The 15245-nt window shown below is 37.8% G+C and overlaps 1 protein-coding gene across 5 annotated transcripts in view; it reads left to right on the forward strand.

The window, feature by feature from the left end:
- NT5C3A (5'-nucleotidase, cytosolic IIIA) overlaps positions 1-9263 on the forward strand; it is a 50366-nt gene extending 41103 nt beyond the window's left edge. For all 5 annotated transcript variants that reach the window (XM_039251140.1, XM_039251143.1, XM_039251142.1 and 2 more), the window contains 7 exons: positions 2059-2128; positions 2947-2993; positions 3924-4009; positions 5451-5540; positions 7166-7328; positions 7879-8079; positions 8548-9263. In XM_039251140.1, the coding sequence (XP_039107071.1) occupies positions 2059-2128; positions 2947-2993; positions 3924-4009; positions 5451-5540; positions 7166-7328; positions 7879-8079; positions 8548-8649 (759 nt within the window). In that variant the 3' untranslated portion in view covers positions 8650-9263. The remainder of the gene's footprint in view (positions 1-2058; positions 2129-2946; positions 2994-3923; positions 4010-5450; positions 5541-7165; positions 7329-7878; positions 8080-8547) is intronic.
- Positions 9264-15245: the final 5982 nt, after the last annotated feature.

Raw genomic sequence — 15245 nt, forward strand, 5'->3', positions numbered from 1 at the left:
GGGGAGGGTCAGAGAAAGAGGGAGACACAGAATCCGAAGACAGGGTCCAGGCTCCGAGCTGTCAGCACAGAGTGCGACGAGGGGCTCGAACCCATGAACTGCGAGATCATGACCTGAGCCCAAGTCGGACTCAACAGACTGAGCCACCCAGGCGCTCCCAGGCACTTCAGTTTTAAACCAATTTAAGAATAATACTCAAATTTCAAATCAAGTTCAAATTAAGATATAATTTTATTAGAGAATAACTGATTTTTCGTTAACTCTTTAAAAAGATTTTTCTAATGTTTATTTTTGAGAGAGACAGAGTGTGAAGGGGAGGGGCAGAGAGGGAGGGAGGCACAGAATCTGAAGCAGGCTCCAGGCTCTGAACTGTCAGCACAGAGCCCGTTGTGGGGCTTGAACTTGTGAACCACAAGATAATGACCCGAGCGTAAGTCAGACACGTAACCAACTGAGCCACCCAGGTGCCCCACTTTTAATTCTTTTTTAATAAGAATGTCTTAAATGCAAATTAAATCAATAATATGGATAGTAACTAAAAATTATTCCCTTTTTCAAAATTTTATTTATTTATTCTGAGTGGGGGAGCTGTGCAGAGTAGGGGCAGAGAGAAAGGGAGAGAGAGAATTCCAAGCAGGCTCCATGCTGTCAGTGCAGAGTGCAATGTAGGGCTCGATCTCACAAACCATGATATCATGACCTGAGCCAAAATCAAGAGTCAGATGCTCAACCGAGAGCCACACAGGCGCTACCCCCAAAATATTTCCCTTTTTAAAATACTTCTGAAAAAATATTTTACCCCGTCTCCTAAGTTTCAAGAGCTGGTAAACTATCACCGTGTATCAGTATCATTCATTCATTGGTATGGTTTAACTACATGGCAAGTTAAATCAAAAATATAATAGTATCAGTAACTAAGAACTTCATATCATTTATTTATTTATTTACTTATTTTGCACAAATAGTATATGCTTTTTATCATAGTAAAAAACACATATGAAATCTATTCTCTCAATAAATGTTTAAGTGTTCAGTAAAATACTGTTAACTCTATGCATATTATTGTATAGCAGATCTCTCAAATTTCCTCATCCTGCATGCCTAAAACTCTATACCCACAGGACAGCAACTCCTCATTTCTTCCCTCTCCCACCCCCCAGCCATTGACAACCACCATTCTATTTTCTGCTTCGATGAGTTTGACTAATTTAAATACCTGACATAAATGGAATCATGCAGTATTTGTCCTTCTGTAACCAGCTTATTTCACTTAGCATAATGTCCCCTGAAGGTTCATCCATGTTGTTGTATTACAGGATGTCCTTCTTTTTAATTGAGAGCTTCATATAATTTAATTGCTTCCACTGCGTTTTTGTACATTGACTACAACGTAGTGGTTTGAAATTGTGCAATATTTTATCTCTGTCAAGAACAGTAGCCCAATCACCTGCAACTACAGATTTACCTGCCAATTAATCAGATTTTATTTGGTGACAATGCTAGGGCACTGAAGCGATCACTGTGTAGTTAAGATAATCCCCATGACTTCACTGCACAGCAGTACCTTAAGTGCCCTGGCATTGCCACCAAATAAAACCTGGTTAATCATTGTGGCACCTGGGTGGCTCAGTTGGTTAAGCATCTGACTTCAGCTCAGGTCATGATCTCCTGGTCCATTGGCTCGCTCCCTGCATCAGGCTCAGTGCTGACAGCTCAGAGCCTGGAGCCTGCATCAGATTCTGGGTCTCCTTCTCTCCTTGCCCCTCCCCCTACTTGCTCTCTGTCTCTGTCTCTCTCTCTCTCTCAAAATAAAGACATAAAAATTTTTTTTAATTAAAAAATAAATAATATAAAACCTGGTTAATCAGTACAGGGATCCACAGTTGCAGGTGATAGGGCCGCTGTTCTCGATTGAGAGCTGCAGGAGAAAACAGAATGCGAAGAATAACCTATAGTGGATGTCAGAGGCTGAGCACAGTCCCATGCCTCCAGGGGCAGTACATGTCTGGCCTTGGTGGCTGTATTTTCCTTAATGCTTACCCCCCTTCTTTTTTACAGATAATAACAGACTTTGATATGACACTGAGTAGATTTTCCTATGAAGGGAAAAGATGCCCAACATGTCATTGTAAGTGTGGTGTTCATAAACAAACTCATGAAAGTGATTCATGTTTTCAGATCCTTTAGCTGTATTATCTATACGATTGACTGCTATTTGCTCTTTTCTTTTTGGACATTGAAAATGCCTTTTTCTTCTTGTATTTTGAGGATTTCTTTTCCCCCATGGTATACAAATGACTATATTTTCATGTATGGTTTTGGTTGTAAGAGAAATGAAGGCTTCTGAAATTTTTCTCCAAATGTGGTCTGTTCATTATTTAATCAAGAAATATTTAAATTGATTTTAAACTTTGGATTAACCTAATATTTCTTAGAAATAGCATTTCTATCAACTACTGTTTTCTAAGATGTTACTGAATTTTTGCATTGTTGATTTATAAATTAAGTAAAAGAGTGATGAAATAAATATCAAGTTCTGTGTTTTTTAAACTTGGCCATCAGTGTTAAAAATAATCCTCTGCAACCTGACAAAGCAACAGTGATACAAGTCCTCTGATTTACTGGAGCTGCATGTGTAATGTGAGAAATTGTTTTGATAATTTATATTAAAACCACTAGAAATCATACACCGTGGCCCAGTAATTCTCTGGAGAACTTTTAATGAAGTCCTCCCAAATGTAGGAAAAACACTTTAGATCCAAGGTTTGGATCTTAAAGCCATTAGATTCTCTAGCAATGTCACCTGTATTATAGCACTAAGACCTGAAGTTGTAATAACCATGCTAGTGGACTTGGCATTTAAACTTAAAAGTAGTAAGTTATTTAAAGTAGTGATGCCATCAATCAGAATATTTCTTTTAATGCTGGTTTGCTTTCACTCTTCAGATGTCATTGACAACAGTAAGCTGGTTACAGATGAATGTCGGAAAAAGGTAAATAGTAACAGTAATCTATAGTCACTCAAAGACTTCATTAGCCTTTTTGCCTGAGAATTTCGTTGGGTTCATTCACACAAACAATGGATATAAAATGCTTATCACCATACCTGGCACATAGTAAACACTGAATAAGTGTTAGTTTTACTGTATGGATTATACACACTCAACATTATTTTAAAGAAAAAATTAACTTTTTAACAAAAACAATAAAATTTACATGAAAACTTTTAAGTGATTACAAAAATATTCTGATGTACTTATATTAAATGTATAGTAAAACAAAAGTACTTTGGTTTTGAGTGGGTTTTGCTCCTTTATTTATTTTTTAAGTTTATTTAGTTATTTTGAGAGAGAGAGAAAGGGGGAGAGGGAGAGAGAGAGAATCCCAAGCAGGCTCCTCACTGTTAGCAGAGAACCAAACATGGGGCTTGATCCCACAAACTGAGATCATGACCTGAGCCAAAATCAAGAGTCGAATGCCTAACCAACTGAACTACCCAGCTGCCCTGATTTTGCTCCTTTAAATTGCCTCAGTCCTCTGCTTTCCTTGAGTATGTGTCTATCTATGTCTGTGTTAACAAAATAGGACTGCAAGTGTGAATCAAATTTAATACTTTGATATGAGAACAAAAAACCTTTTTTTGTAATAATAACTTGATTATTAGACCATTTCACTGAATTGCTGACCTGAAAGCACTTAAAAAAAAAGAAACGTAGATTCTTACAGGTACATTTTGTTACATTGTACACTAGGATCAACAAAGATCTCCTCAGTTGATATATGCATTAGCTAGGTACTTGAGATCTAATCTTTAACAGCTGTTTATGGAAAACATTTGCTGACATTGTTTTGCTTTCTAGAAAACTGTGCAATGTAATGACAATTCTGTCATCATCATGATTAAGTTATTCATTCATTTCTAGTTACTGCAACTAAAGGAAAAATATTATGCTATTGAAATTGATCCTGTTCTTACCATAGAAGAGAAGTACCCCTATATGGTAGAATGGTAAGTGTGTATTGGGTAAGGGGAGAGTTAAAAATATAATAAAATAACATTACAGTTACAGCTAATGGCTTATTTTCCTCAACACTGTATACAAATAGATTCATAAATTATTTAAGGAGTTAGAGCTGTGAATAAACACAACAAAATGAACCTAATTTTCTAATCACTTCAACAGTCTAGAATTTGTTTTGTTGTTGTTGTTTTTTAAGATGAAGATCAGTAAGGGTAGATTTAAAATCCTGAGCTTAAACATTAAGTTATAACAAGCATTTTTTTTTTATGGACAAACTGTGGGCTGAATGTGTAAAGAAAAAGAATTGGGATTTAAATGGACTCTGAACTCATTTGGAGCCAGCAGGTGACATAGTTGCTAAGAAATGGGCCTCTTGATGTTGGCTGCGTTAATGAAAATGCAGCTTTCCAAGCTGACCACACAAAGCATTGTGTTGAGTCCTGAGAGAATGCTGTTAAGAGAAATCTTGACAAACTTAGAGTGTGTTAGAGGGGTCCACTAAGAAAATCATAGGAACTGGAGAATTCCCATTTGGGGATTTCACTGAAGAGAGAAAGCTGTGATTTGAGAAGCAACAACTGTGGTTTTTGAATCTTAAGAGAACAGGAGTGATGTTATTTATCTTCATTACCTATGACCTAACCTGAATGCCTTGTACACTTAATCAATGTTTATGGTATGAAATGCTAAAAAGTTGAAAGTATGTGGAAGCAGAACTGGAAGCAGACGTAGAAGGTTTAAGAAGACTGATTTCAGCCTGATGAAAGAAAGGACTGCCTAGTAATTAGAATTTTCTAGCGATGATATAAGCTTCCCTGGCAGAATGAGCTCACTGACTTGATGGGAGCTGATCCAGAGTGAGGGATCCCTTAGGAATATTGCACAATGGTTCTGGGTGTCAGGTGGAGAGGTTCTAAAGGCCTGTTATGGAGATGCTTTGATTATAGGTGTTTTGATGTAATTTTAAAGCATCTGTTTATCAGACTTGTCATAACAAGGATTTTCTCTCTTGTGCGCTAGGGAGCATCTTCAGTACTTAGGTATTTCACAACAATTTAGACAACCAACAGGTGAAACAAGTGGCTTTGCCACTAATTCTTATAATCGTAGAAATGCCTCTCTCAGTTGAATTTAGTTCTTCTCTATGGTTGAGGAAAGTTTTATATGTAGTAACATTTCATTGTCTCATTAACACATTTAAACTAAGACTTTGGGGTGAACTGGGAAATGAAGTAAGAACATGGTATATTAAATTTGAGAACCACACGGTTTACACTCATTAGTGATGAATTTAAATTTCTAAAATTTAAGTTCAAAATATGATGAATGAAATATTGCATCATCTGTCACTGAAGAATGCTTTTTAATAAAGATGATGGTTTTGATTTGTTTTAATTGATATTCTTTTTCTTTGGTCATGAACTCCAGGTATACCAAAGCACATAGTTTGCTTGTTGAACAGGCTTTACCAAAAGCTAAACTTAAAGAAATTGTGGCAGAATCTGATGTTATGCTCAAGTAAGTTTCTGGGGTGTTTTTTGCTGTTAACTGTTTACCCACTTCTACATGTACTCAAGTGTATATTTGTATTAAAATAATCTATAACTATATTACTTATAAAAACAGCCAAAATATGCCACCTATCACAAAATAATGATGAATAATATGAAATGAAGAATTTAGAATGATATATTAGATCTTGGTGTAGGCAGTAAAAACCTTATGAGATTTAAGTTCTAATCTACACTTCCTTTTTCTACATTAAAAATTTCAAGACTTGGGACACCCAGCTGGCTCAGTCAGAAGAATGTGTACTCCTGATCTTGGTGTCATGAGTTTAAGACCCATATGGGGTGTAGAGATTACTTAAATTTAAAAAAAAAAAAAAAAACTTTTAAAATACTTTTTCAAGACTTAGAAATTTATGAAACCAGGACCATTGTAGAATTTTTTAGCAAAATTCTTTTGAAAGACATGAAATATAAAAGGAATGTTTATAAGTCAAGTTGAAAAAGTTTTTGCTCATACCCTATTTATAAAGTTACATGAATCTACTTTCTGAATTCTCAAATTTCCTTGAAAACTATCTCTAGGTAAGGTGAATATGATTTAGCAAATGATAAAAATATTCATAATACATGAATGATAAGATAGAAACATTTTTAAGCTTCTTTTCAATACTATTTACCACCTCTAAAAATTTTCAACTCATTAGGTAAATGTGATGATGTCATGATGGGGTTATTTTTTGGGGTTTTTTTTAATGATGCTACATTTTAAGGTGACCTACTTTTTTTAAGTTATTTATTTATTTTGAGAGAGGGTGCACACGGAGTCAGGTGGAGAAAGGGCAGAGAGAGAGAGAGAGGGAGAGAGAGAATCCCAAGCAGGCTCTTTGCTGTCAGCATGGAGCCCATTGCAAGGCTCCATCCCTCAAACAGTGAGATCATGACCTGAGCTGAAAATAAGAGTCAGATGCTCAGGATGTTCAATTGAGCCGCCCAGGCGTGCCCCTAAGGGGATCTACTTCAAAGGAGGAAGCATTAAATGTCAGAAAGAGTGTGAGGACAGCTAGTAAGTATTCCATTCCTTTGTAGGCAGCTTAATATATAGCCCAGGAAGAGTAAGGGAAGAAACTTAGACTAATAAGTTAAAAACATTACCTACAGCTGTCCCACATTAAGTAGGAGAGATGTCAAATGTAAAGACAATGCATTCAGTCCCTGCTCCTCCGCTTTTCTGAGAGGGACTAGTTGAGCAGAATGGCAAGCAGGGTGTTCCAGCCTACCCTCAGTGGGTTTTCCAGGATATGCTTTTCCGAGATGTGGTTAATTATTTGCTGTTAAATGATATACATTGTGAACTATAGGCTTGTGTCCTATAGTTGATGAGATATGATTGAGAGTCTAAAATCATCTAATTTGTATCATTAGAATTTATTTAAAAGGAAGCCAAAGAGTTAACTGTTTGGAAAAACTTGTACTAAAATTGTCACAGACATCAATAACCTGCATTAGGCAGGATTCTGAAAAGGGAATCTAAATGAGCCATGGAATTAGGTAGAATTGTTTTGCTTTTTTCATTTCTAGGTGAAAGGAGATATACCTTGCTCTTTAACCATAATTCCTACCTCCATCTTGCAGGGAAGGGTATGAGAATTTCTTTGATAAGCTCCAGCAGTACGGTATCCCTGTGTTCATATTTTCGGCTGGTATCGGTGACATACTAGAGGAGGTGATCTATCAAGCTGGCGTTTATCACCCAAACGTCACAGTAGTGTCCAACTTCATGGATTTTGATGACAATGTAAGAACAGCAAATCATTCTTCATAATTACTTTTTAAATCTGAATATATCTTAATCATGTAAATGCAATTGTTTTTTATCATTTAAGGTATATTATTTAATATATCTGTCTAATGTATATTAAATTAGGTCAGGTCAGTAGGCCTCCTTTGGGACTCATCATCTCCCAGTATTATATCTGTATCCATGTTTTAAAAATAATATGCCTTTCTTAAATTTTGTTCCCCAAGCTATAGACTAATATTAAAATTAAGTTTTAATGTAACAATGCAGCAGCTCTGAAGACTTAGTATCCATAGGTGGGAAGAAAGTGAATTTGAATTTTTCAATTCAAGACAATATTTTGTGAAGTACATTAAATGGGACCTTTGGTTAGGAAACAAATGAAAAGTAAAAATTGGATTTTCAGCTCATTGTTTTTAGCATTTAAAGTAGCCTCTAGAAAGTCATTAACTTCTCAAAGCCCCTCTTACCTATCATGAATATGAAAATAGAACAAATAGAATTTGCAATTTGGAACCTTTGTTTCAAAGGATTTATGTTTTTGTAGGGGGTGCTCAAAGGATTTAAAGGCGAACTAATTCATGTATTTAACAAGCATGATGGTGCCTTGAAGAACACAGAATATTTCAATCGGCTAAAAGATAACAGCAACATAATTCTGCTAGGAGATTCCCAAGGAGATATAAGAATGGCAGATGGAGTAGCCAATGTTGAACACATCCTGAAAATTGGATATCTAAATGATAGAGTAAGTATATGGGTCTGTCGCAAGAAAAAATAAAGATGGAACTTAATAGGCAATTGCTATTAAAGGTACATGCAAAACGAGCTAGAGACATTTTGATTGTTCTTTATCCCTTTGGTGTGATTAAGGGGGTTGGGATGTACATCTGTGTGCCATCAGTATTGGGGTGGCTTCTCTGGCCTCTCCCTACTAGAAACCTGTAGCACCCCCAAATCATGAAAGTAAAACATTGCCAGATGTTGCTTGGGCAGCCTCCCCAGTTGAGAGCCACTGGACTAGAGAGAAGTGACTTTGGGAGTAAAGCCACCATGTGGCTATGTCCATAAGTCTTCATTTCAAAGGTTTTATGAAAGTAAATTTAATTTACTTCATTTTGGCCCAAAAAACTGAATATAATAATGAGATTCACACTGAAACAATTTACTTCTCCTCCCTGTATATCCTTCTAATTTTTCTGTTGTTGTTGATTAGGTGGATGATCTTTTAGAAAAGTACATGGACTCTTACGATATTGTTCTAGTAAAAGATGAATCACTGGATGTAGCCAACTCAATCTTACAGAAGATTCTATAAACAGCCTTCTTCAAGAAGACCTCTCTCCTGTGAGTGCAATTGACGCAGGAATTGCTCACCTGTTCATCTTGGTGAAAGACTTCTATTTATAATACATTCTTGCTCTTGAAGTTTTTTCCCTACATTATTGAGGTATTTCAGACATATTGAATCTATCAACTGGAAGCTCCTTTTTTCCTTACCTCTCTCAACACACTCCTCAACTGTATTTTTTAACAGTTAAAAAAAAAAAAAACTTAAAGCCAAAATTTGAAAAATAACTCCATGAATTTCCAGAGTGAATTTTGTAGTTTAATGTTATGAGGTTTTTGAGGAAACTTTTTACTCGGGGGGGGAAAAAAAAGTCTGTATAAATTTAAAAAGAAGTTTTATGAAATGGTGAAATAATGTGCATGATTTTAAGTGTTGCTGTTTTTGTCACGTGGGTGACTTATGCTGCTGATATCACCATCTCCTGAAATTGCATTATGTTTGGTTATTTGATTTTTGAAAGTCAGTATTTATCAGAAAATATTGGCACTCGGTGTTTGAAAAACCATTGGTATCCACATATAACTAATCATTACAAAATGTTCTATATTGAAGCACTGATAATACACATGAAGTGAAAAGCCTTTTTAAATTGTACAGTCAAGACCATCGTTATTCATTTATTCAACAAATATTTATTAAGCACTTGCTGTGTTTCTGTGTGTGTGTGTGTGTGTGCGCGTGCACGCACGCTTGTATGAAAGAGAGAGATGAATCCTCGTGTCATTGTTGTAGTGGCTATTTAGATTGGATATTTTTAAATTTACATATTATAGGTTTAAGTATAAAAAGATAGTTGCAGAGAAAATTTAATCAGCCCTTAAGAAAATACTGGAGACTGGAAAAATTGTTTTCCCTTATTGAAAATATCAGTAAAAGAGGGTACTTTGTTGTAGGTTTAACAGTTTCAGAAATAGCCAGAGGCAGGGAACAGACTGAGTACTGCTGAGTTAAACTGACATTCCTCTTTGCACTATGACTTCCTGTTCTAAATTTCTGCTGCCCCATAATTGGTTCACACAAAGTTTAGACTTGCCATTGTGATAAACTTAACCCTGACTCTAACCATTTCACTCCAGAGTCTCCGAGCCACTAATTCCATAAAGCACCTGAGCTATGATACGTCCAGAGCATGTTCCAACTGGTCCCGGACACCCAGTGTGGTCAGCAGTCTCAAGTCTGATTTGATGAGGCAGGTAGGCAAGGTCTTAACAATGAAAACCTTTTCCCTAGGGCTGCCCATCCTTATCCTCTACCACAACTTCTCCTTTTTATAATCAACAGTGAAACAAAGTTTGTAATGGCCAAAGTAGACCATTCTCTGTTTAAGTATTTCCAAAATCAAACTTAAAACCAACCTTCTTTTTTTTTTTAATGTTTGTTCATTTTTAAGAGGGAGGGAGAGTGCAAGTGGGGGGAGGGGCAGAGAGCAAGGGAGACAGGATCCAAAGCGGGCTCAGCACTGACAGCAGTGAGCCTGATGCAGTGCTCGAACCACGAGATCATGAGGTCATGAGACCATGAGATCATGACCTGAGTCGAAACCAAGAGTGGGTTGCTTAACTGAGTGAGCCACCCAGGTGAACCAAGATTCTAAAAGAAAGAAAGGGAGGAAGGGAGGTGCCCCTTGCAACCTGGATTCTGAAAGAGAGAAAGAGACAGAAAGAAATGAAGGGAGGGAGGGAGGGAGAGAGAAAAGAAGAGAGAGGGAGGGTGGGAAAGAGGAAGGAAGAAAGAAGGAAGAAATCAAGCTCCTTGCTTTAAAGCAGATAAGCATCACATGAAAGTATCAAAATTACCAGGGGGACTTGTTCACACAGAAAAAGTTGGGCATTTCTGATCTAATGAGAGCTTTTTATCCCATATTGCAGTTCGAGCTTGTCATATTGACTGTTATCCAAAGTTTATAATATGCTTCTACAAATAAGCATAGTACATGGTATAATGTAAAGAATACTGAAGTTATGACCTCTATTCTAGTCTTGGCTCAGCCTTTTACTAAGCCTATCCAAGTCAGGCACCTCCCTATCTAATGAAGGCTTTGAGGGCATGCAGTCTCTATAGCCCCTTATACCCACTATCACAGTAACTTGAGTATCAAGCCCAGGCCCCTGCCTCTTCCACTGCATCCTTGTGACCCTATCACCTCTCACTGCCCCGATTATACTGATATATGAAATAATTTGTTTTCAAGTTCAGTTTTCAGAGCAGTTTAATGTAGCCAGTATAGAGTCAGACTGTCAAGATATGAATCCTCTTTCTACCACCTAGTAGGTGTGTGACCAGAACAGATTATTTAACCTGTGCCCCAGTCTGCTCATCTGTAAAGTGAAGGTAATGATGTATCTTCCAGATATACCCTTGTGAGAGTGAGATGTACTCATCTACATCTATGTATGCGTTTAAATTTTATATTTGCATTTAGAGTAACTTAGCACAAGTTTTCAATATTGTTAGCTATTATCTGTCTGCAAAAATGTAAGCACAGTCTGGTGAACTGATGAAACAGAAGGTATTTTGGAGCCCTAGTGAACATTGGCATTTTCTTTCTTTTTTTTTTTAATTTATTTCTAGGAGAGAGAGAGACAGCGCGAGCAGGGGAGGGTCAGAGAGAGAGGGAGACACAGACTCCAAAACAGGCTCCAGGCTCTGAGCTGGCAGTCAGCACAGAGCCCAACGGGGGGCTCGAACCCACAAACCGCGAGACCATGACCCAAGCGAAAATCGGACGCTCAACCGACTAAGCCACCCAGGCGCCCCGAACATTGGCATTTTCTAAAGAGTCTAGTGTTAGCTCTTAGGGTTTTTATTTTTTTCCCTTCACAATCAGGATGGTTTTTATTTCTTTTTTTTTTTTTTTTTTTGAGTGAAACAGTTTTTTTATTCAAGGGTTTTTTTTGTTGTTTTTTTTTTAATAGTTTATTGTCAAAGCTATTAGGGTTTTTGTGTTTGTTTTTTATTTTTAATTTTACTTTAGGAGGTAAAGCAGTTTTGAGTGCTGAGATGAACAATTTTGATTTAACTGAAAAACAAAAACTGCCAAGGATACTAGTTTCTTTCAGAGTGATGTCACAGGAACTCTGCTCCCATGATATGTTTGATAAAACACCTGAGTTGATTAGGTAGATTATTGAACAAATTTTTTTTTAACCAGACTTCAGGTTAAACGTTTTCTCTTTGGTATACCCCATGTAGAATCAGGAAATAAAAGAGGGGTGCCTGGGTGACTCAGTCAGTGGTAAACATCCAACTTCAGCTCAGATCATGATCTCAAGGTTCATGAGTTCAAGCCCTGCATTGGGCTCTATACTGACAGCACGCAGCCTGACGCCTGCTTTGATTCCCTTTCTCCCTCTCTCTCTGCCCCTGTCCCACTTGCACTCTCTCGCTCTCTCTCAAAAATGAATAAATAAATGTTATTTTTTTAAAAAAAAAAATTCATGGGATCTTGGATAATCCTGAGACTTATCCAAGGTTCCCTCAAGATTCACCTATCCTGCAGTGTTTTGTACTTACTCTTGTATTTCAGTACAAGTTTAATAGGTAAGATAAAGTCTTACCTGAGGTGTAAAGGGCACAGGCCTTTAAATCAGTCTGGATCTGAGTCTTAGATTCTATCTACAACATTTAGTAAGTTTCTAACTTTTCCAAGCCTTGGTTTCTTCATCCCTAAAGTGGGGTATTAACTTGAGGTGAAGACTGGCTCAATGAAGAGTCACTCACCCAACAAAGACTAAAGTCCTTACTGTGGGCGAGGCTCTAAAGAAACAATAGTTAACACACCAGACATGCTTTCTGTCTGATGCCTCATGTAGCCTCCATCCTAGCGGATGAGGCAGAAAAGAAGTAAGCTATAAATAACATACTATGAAGAAACCAACACAAATAACAAGGATGTTATTTAAGACAAGATAGCAAGGGAAAGCTCTAAGGAGATGATATTTAAGCCAAAGCTTGAGGGATGAGGAGCCAGCCATGTGAGGAATTGAGGGAGAAACATTGCAAGAAGAATGAATGGCATGTGCAAAAGTCCCCAGTAAGAAAATTTCAAGTGTTCAAAGAACTGAGAACTGGTTTAACATTATTATAAGCAAAAGGAAGAATAGAGTGAGATGAATGGGGGGTGAGGGTGCCAGATCGATCACGCAGCACCCGTAAATCACAAGGTTGGTTTACTCTCCCTGCAAAGGAGTGCCATGATCACACTTGCTGACGTGGGGAAACTGTACCCCAGCGAATCAGTTAAGGGGCTACTGCAGAAGTGTGAACTAGAACTTACAGTAGGTTGGTAGGACTTGGGGGATGAACTGGAGAAGTGGATCACTTCCAGTGGCTTAGATGTAGGAATGCCAAGACTTGCTTTCAGATTACATGTGGGGGTGAGAGAGGAAGAAGGGTCTTGCAGGTGTCTGGTTTAAGCAAGTGAGGGAAGAAAGATGAATAGGCTTGGGTGGAGGGTGTTGGGGAGAGAGTAGAAACATACATTCTCTTTTGGACGTGCAAACCTTGAGGTGCCTGTGAGATATGTATATAAGGGAAGATACCAAATAGGCTAGAGCCTGAAGGAGGAATTTTGGCAGGAACCATACTTAAATGTCTGTATTTAAATGAGATTTAAATACGGCCAGTGTAAGCTGGAAGGAATCCCTTGACCTATTAAAATTCCAGAATTAAGGACAAAGACCACACAGAATTGAACACTATTTAAAAAAAAAAATGTATGTTTTATTTATTTTTGAGAGCAAGAGAGACAGAGCACGAGCAGGGGAGGGGCAGAGAGAGGGAGGGAGACACAGAATCAGAAGCAGGCTCCAGGCTGTGAGCTGTCAGCATAGAGCCCGACATGGGGCTTGAACCCACGAACCACGAGATCATGACCTGAGTCGCTTTTAATAAGCATGAAAGTATGATATCTCTAACCAGCAATAAGTAACTGGGAATTGTAGAAAGCAACATCGTTCCTAGAAACATAAGACATTGAAGTGCTATATATATCTTGCACTCAGGCCATCTCTCCTGCCAAAATGAAATGTTTTTTTCTGTCCCTTGAGTCAAAATTTTGAGAGGTATTATAAATTCCCAAGTCATAAGAGATCAAAACTCACCAGGTTTTAACAAAATAATGCATATTGCTTACGCTCGCAAGGCAGCCTAAGTGGTGTTTCAAATACACAAGTCACATGCATGCTTTGATAGCATGTTCTCTGAGATACTGTACTCTCTCACTGGGCGTCAATGACCTACTTCACCTTTAGGGCCCAAAGTTCAGAATCTGCAGAAGTCCTAAGTTGGGTGGTCCTAATCTACAGCCGATCCAAACTGCTTCAAGCAGCAACACAGAAAATGAGTATAGAGTACGAGAAAATGCTGTGTGGCATCCCTATCCTATATTTGGCTCCCTAATGAACACTCACAGTCTTGCCGACAGAGCTATAACCCATAATCATAATGCAGATACAAACAAGTGTGGCAGCAGCCTTATGAGGTGAGGCCATCTGAGCAGCTGATAGTGCCAGAGATTAAAGCCTCTGTCAGAATCACAGATAACTGAGTGCCCTCCTTAGCAGCAGGAAGAATGGAAGTGCCCTGGGAGCACACAACAACAAGCCAAGGTTTAGAAAGAGAAATACCACACAGTATCCTTTGTATATGGAATTAAAAAAAATTAAGTTGAAGTTATAGAAACAGTAAAAAAGTGTGGTTACCACTTTTACCAAACTCTTTTGGTAAAACAATACAGGCTTCCAGCTATAAGATAAATAAGGTCTAAGGATTTAATGCATAACATGGTGACCATAGTTGGTAACCCTGTATTGTATAGTTTTAAAATTTGCTAAGAATAAAACTTAAATGTTCTCCTCTCTTTCTCTCTCTGTCACACACACACACACACACACACACACACACACATGCACACATACACACGTGAGGTGCTAGATGGAGGAGAAATCCTCTCACGATGTAAACATAGGTACATATATCAAATCATCATGTACACATTAAGTATCTTACAATTTTATTTGTTCATTATACCTCAGTAAAGACAGGGAAGAAAAAAACAGGTGGCAGGCTAGAGACCCAAGAAGAGCCAATATTTCAGTTTGAGTCTGAAGGTCCAAAACAGACCAAGGTTCCAGCTCAGCAGTCATGTGGTTTAAAAATAAAAACAAGCTATGTGGCTCCTGGTGGCTCAGTGGGTGGAACCCAAGACTCTTGATCCTGGGGTCGTGAGTTCAGCTCCATGTTTTAGGTGTAGAGATTACTTTTAAAATATTGGTTGAGGGGTGCCTGGGTGGATCAGTTGGTTAAAAGTCTTGATTTTGACTCAGGTGATGATCTCTCAGTTCCTGAGATTGAGCCCCAAGTCAGGCTCTGTGCTGATAGCATGGAGCCTGGTTGGGATTCTCTCCCTCTCTCTCTGCCCCTCCCCCATTCGTACTCACTTGCTCTCTTTTCTCAAAATAAATTTTTAAAACTTAAAAAAAATTAAATGTTCCCTCTATTCTTGAAGCTCTAAGGCCCACAGCCCATAATTTCCCCAGAGAAATAATATCTTTTACTCAGCA

Source organism: Hyaena hyaena, unplaced genomic scaffold, assembly GCF_003009895.1.
Source record: "Hyaena hyaena isolate Hyena2069 unplaced genomic scaffold, ASM300989v1 scaffold_387, whole genome shotgun sequence".
Taxonomy (NCBI): domain Eukaryota; kingdom Metazoa; phylum Chordata; class Mammalia; order Carnivora; family Hyaenidae; genus Hyaena; species Hyaena hyaena.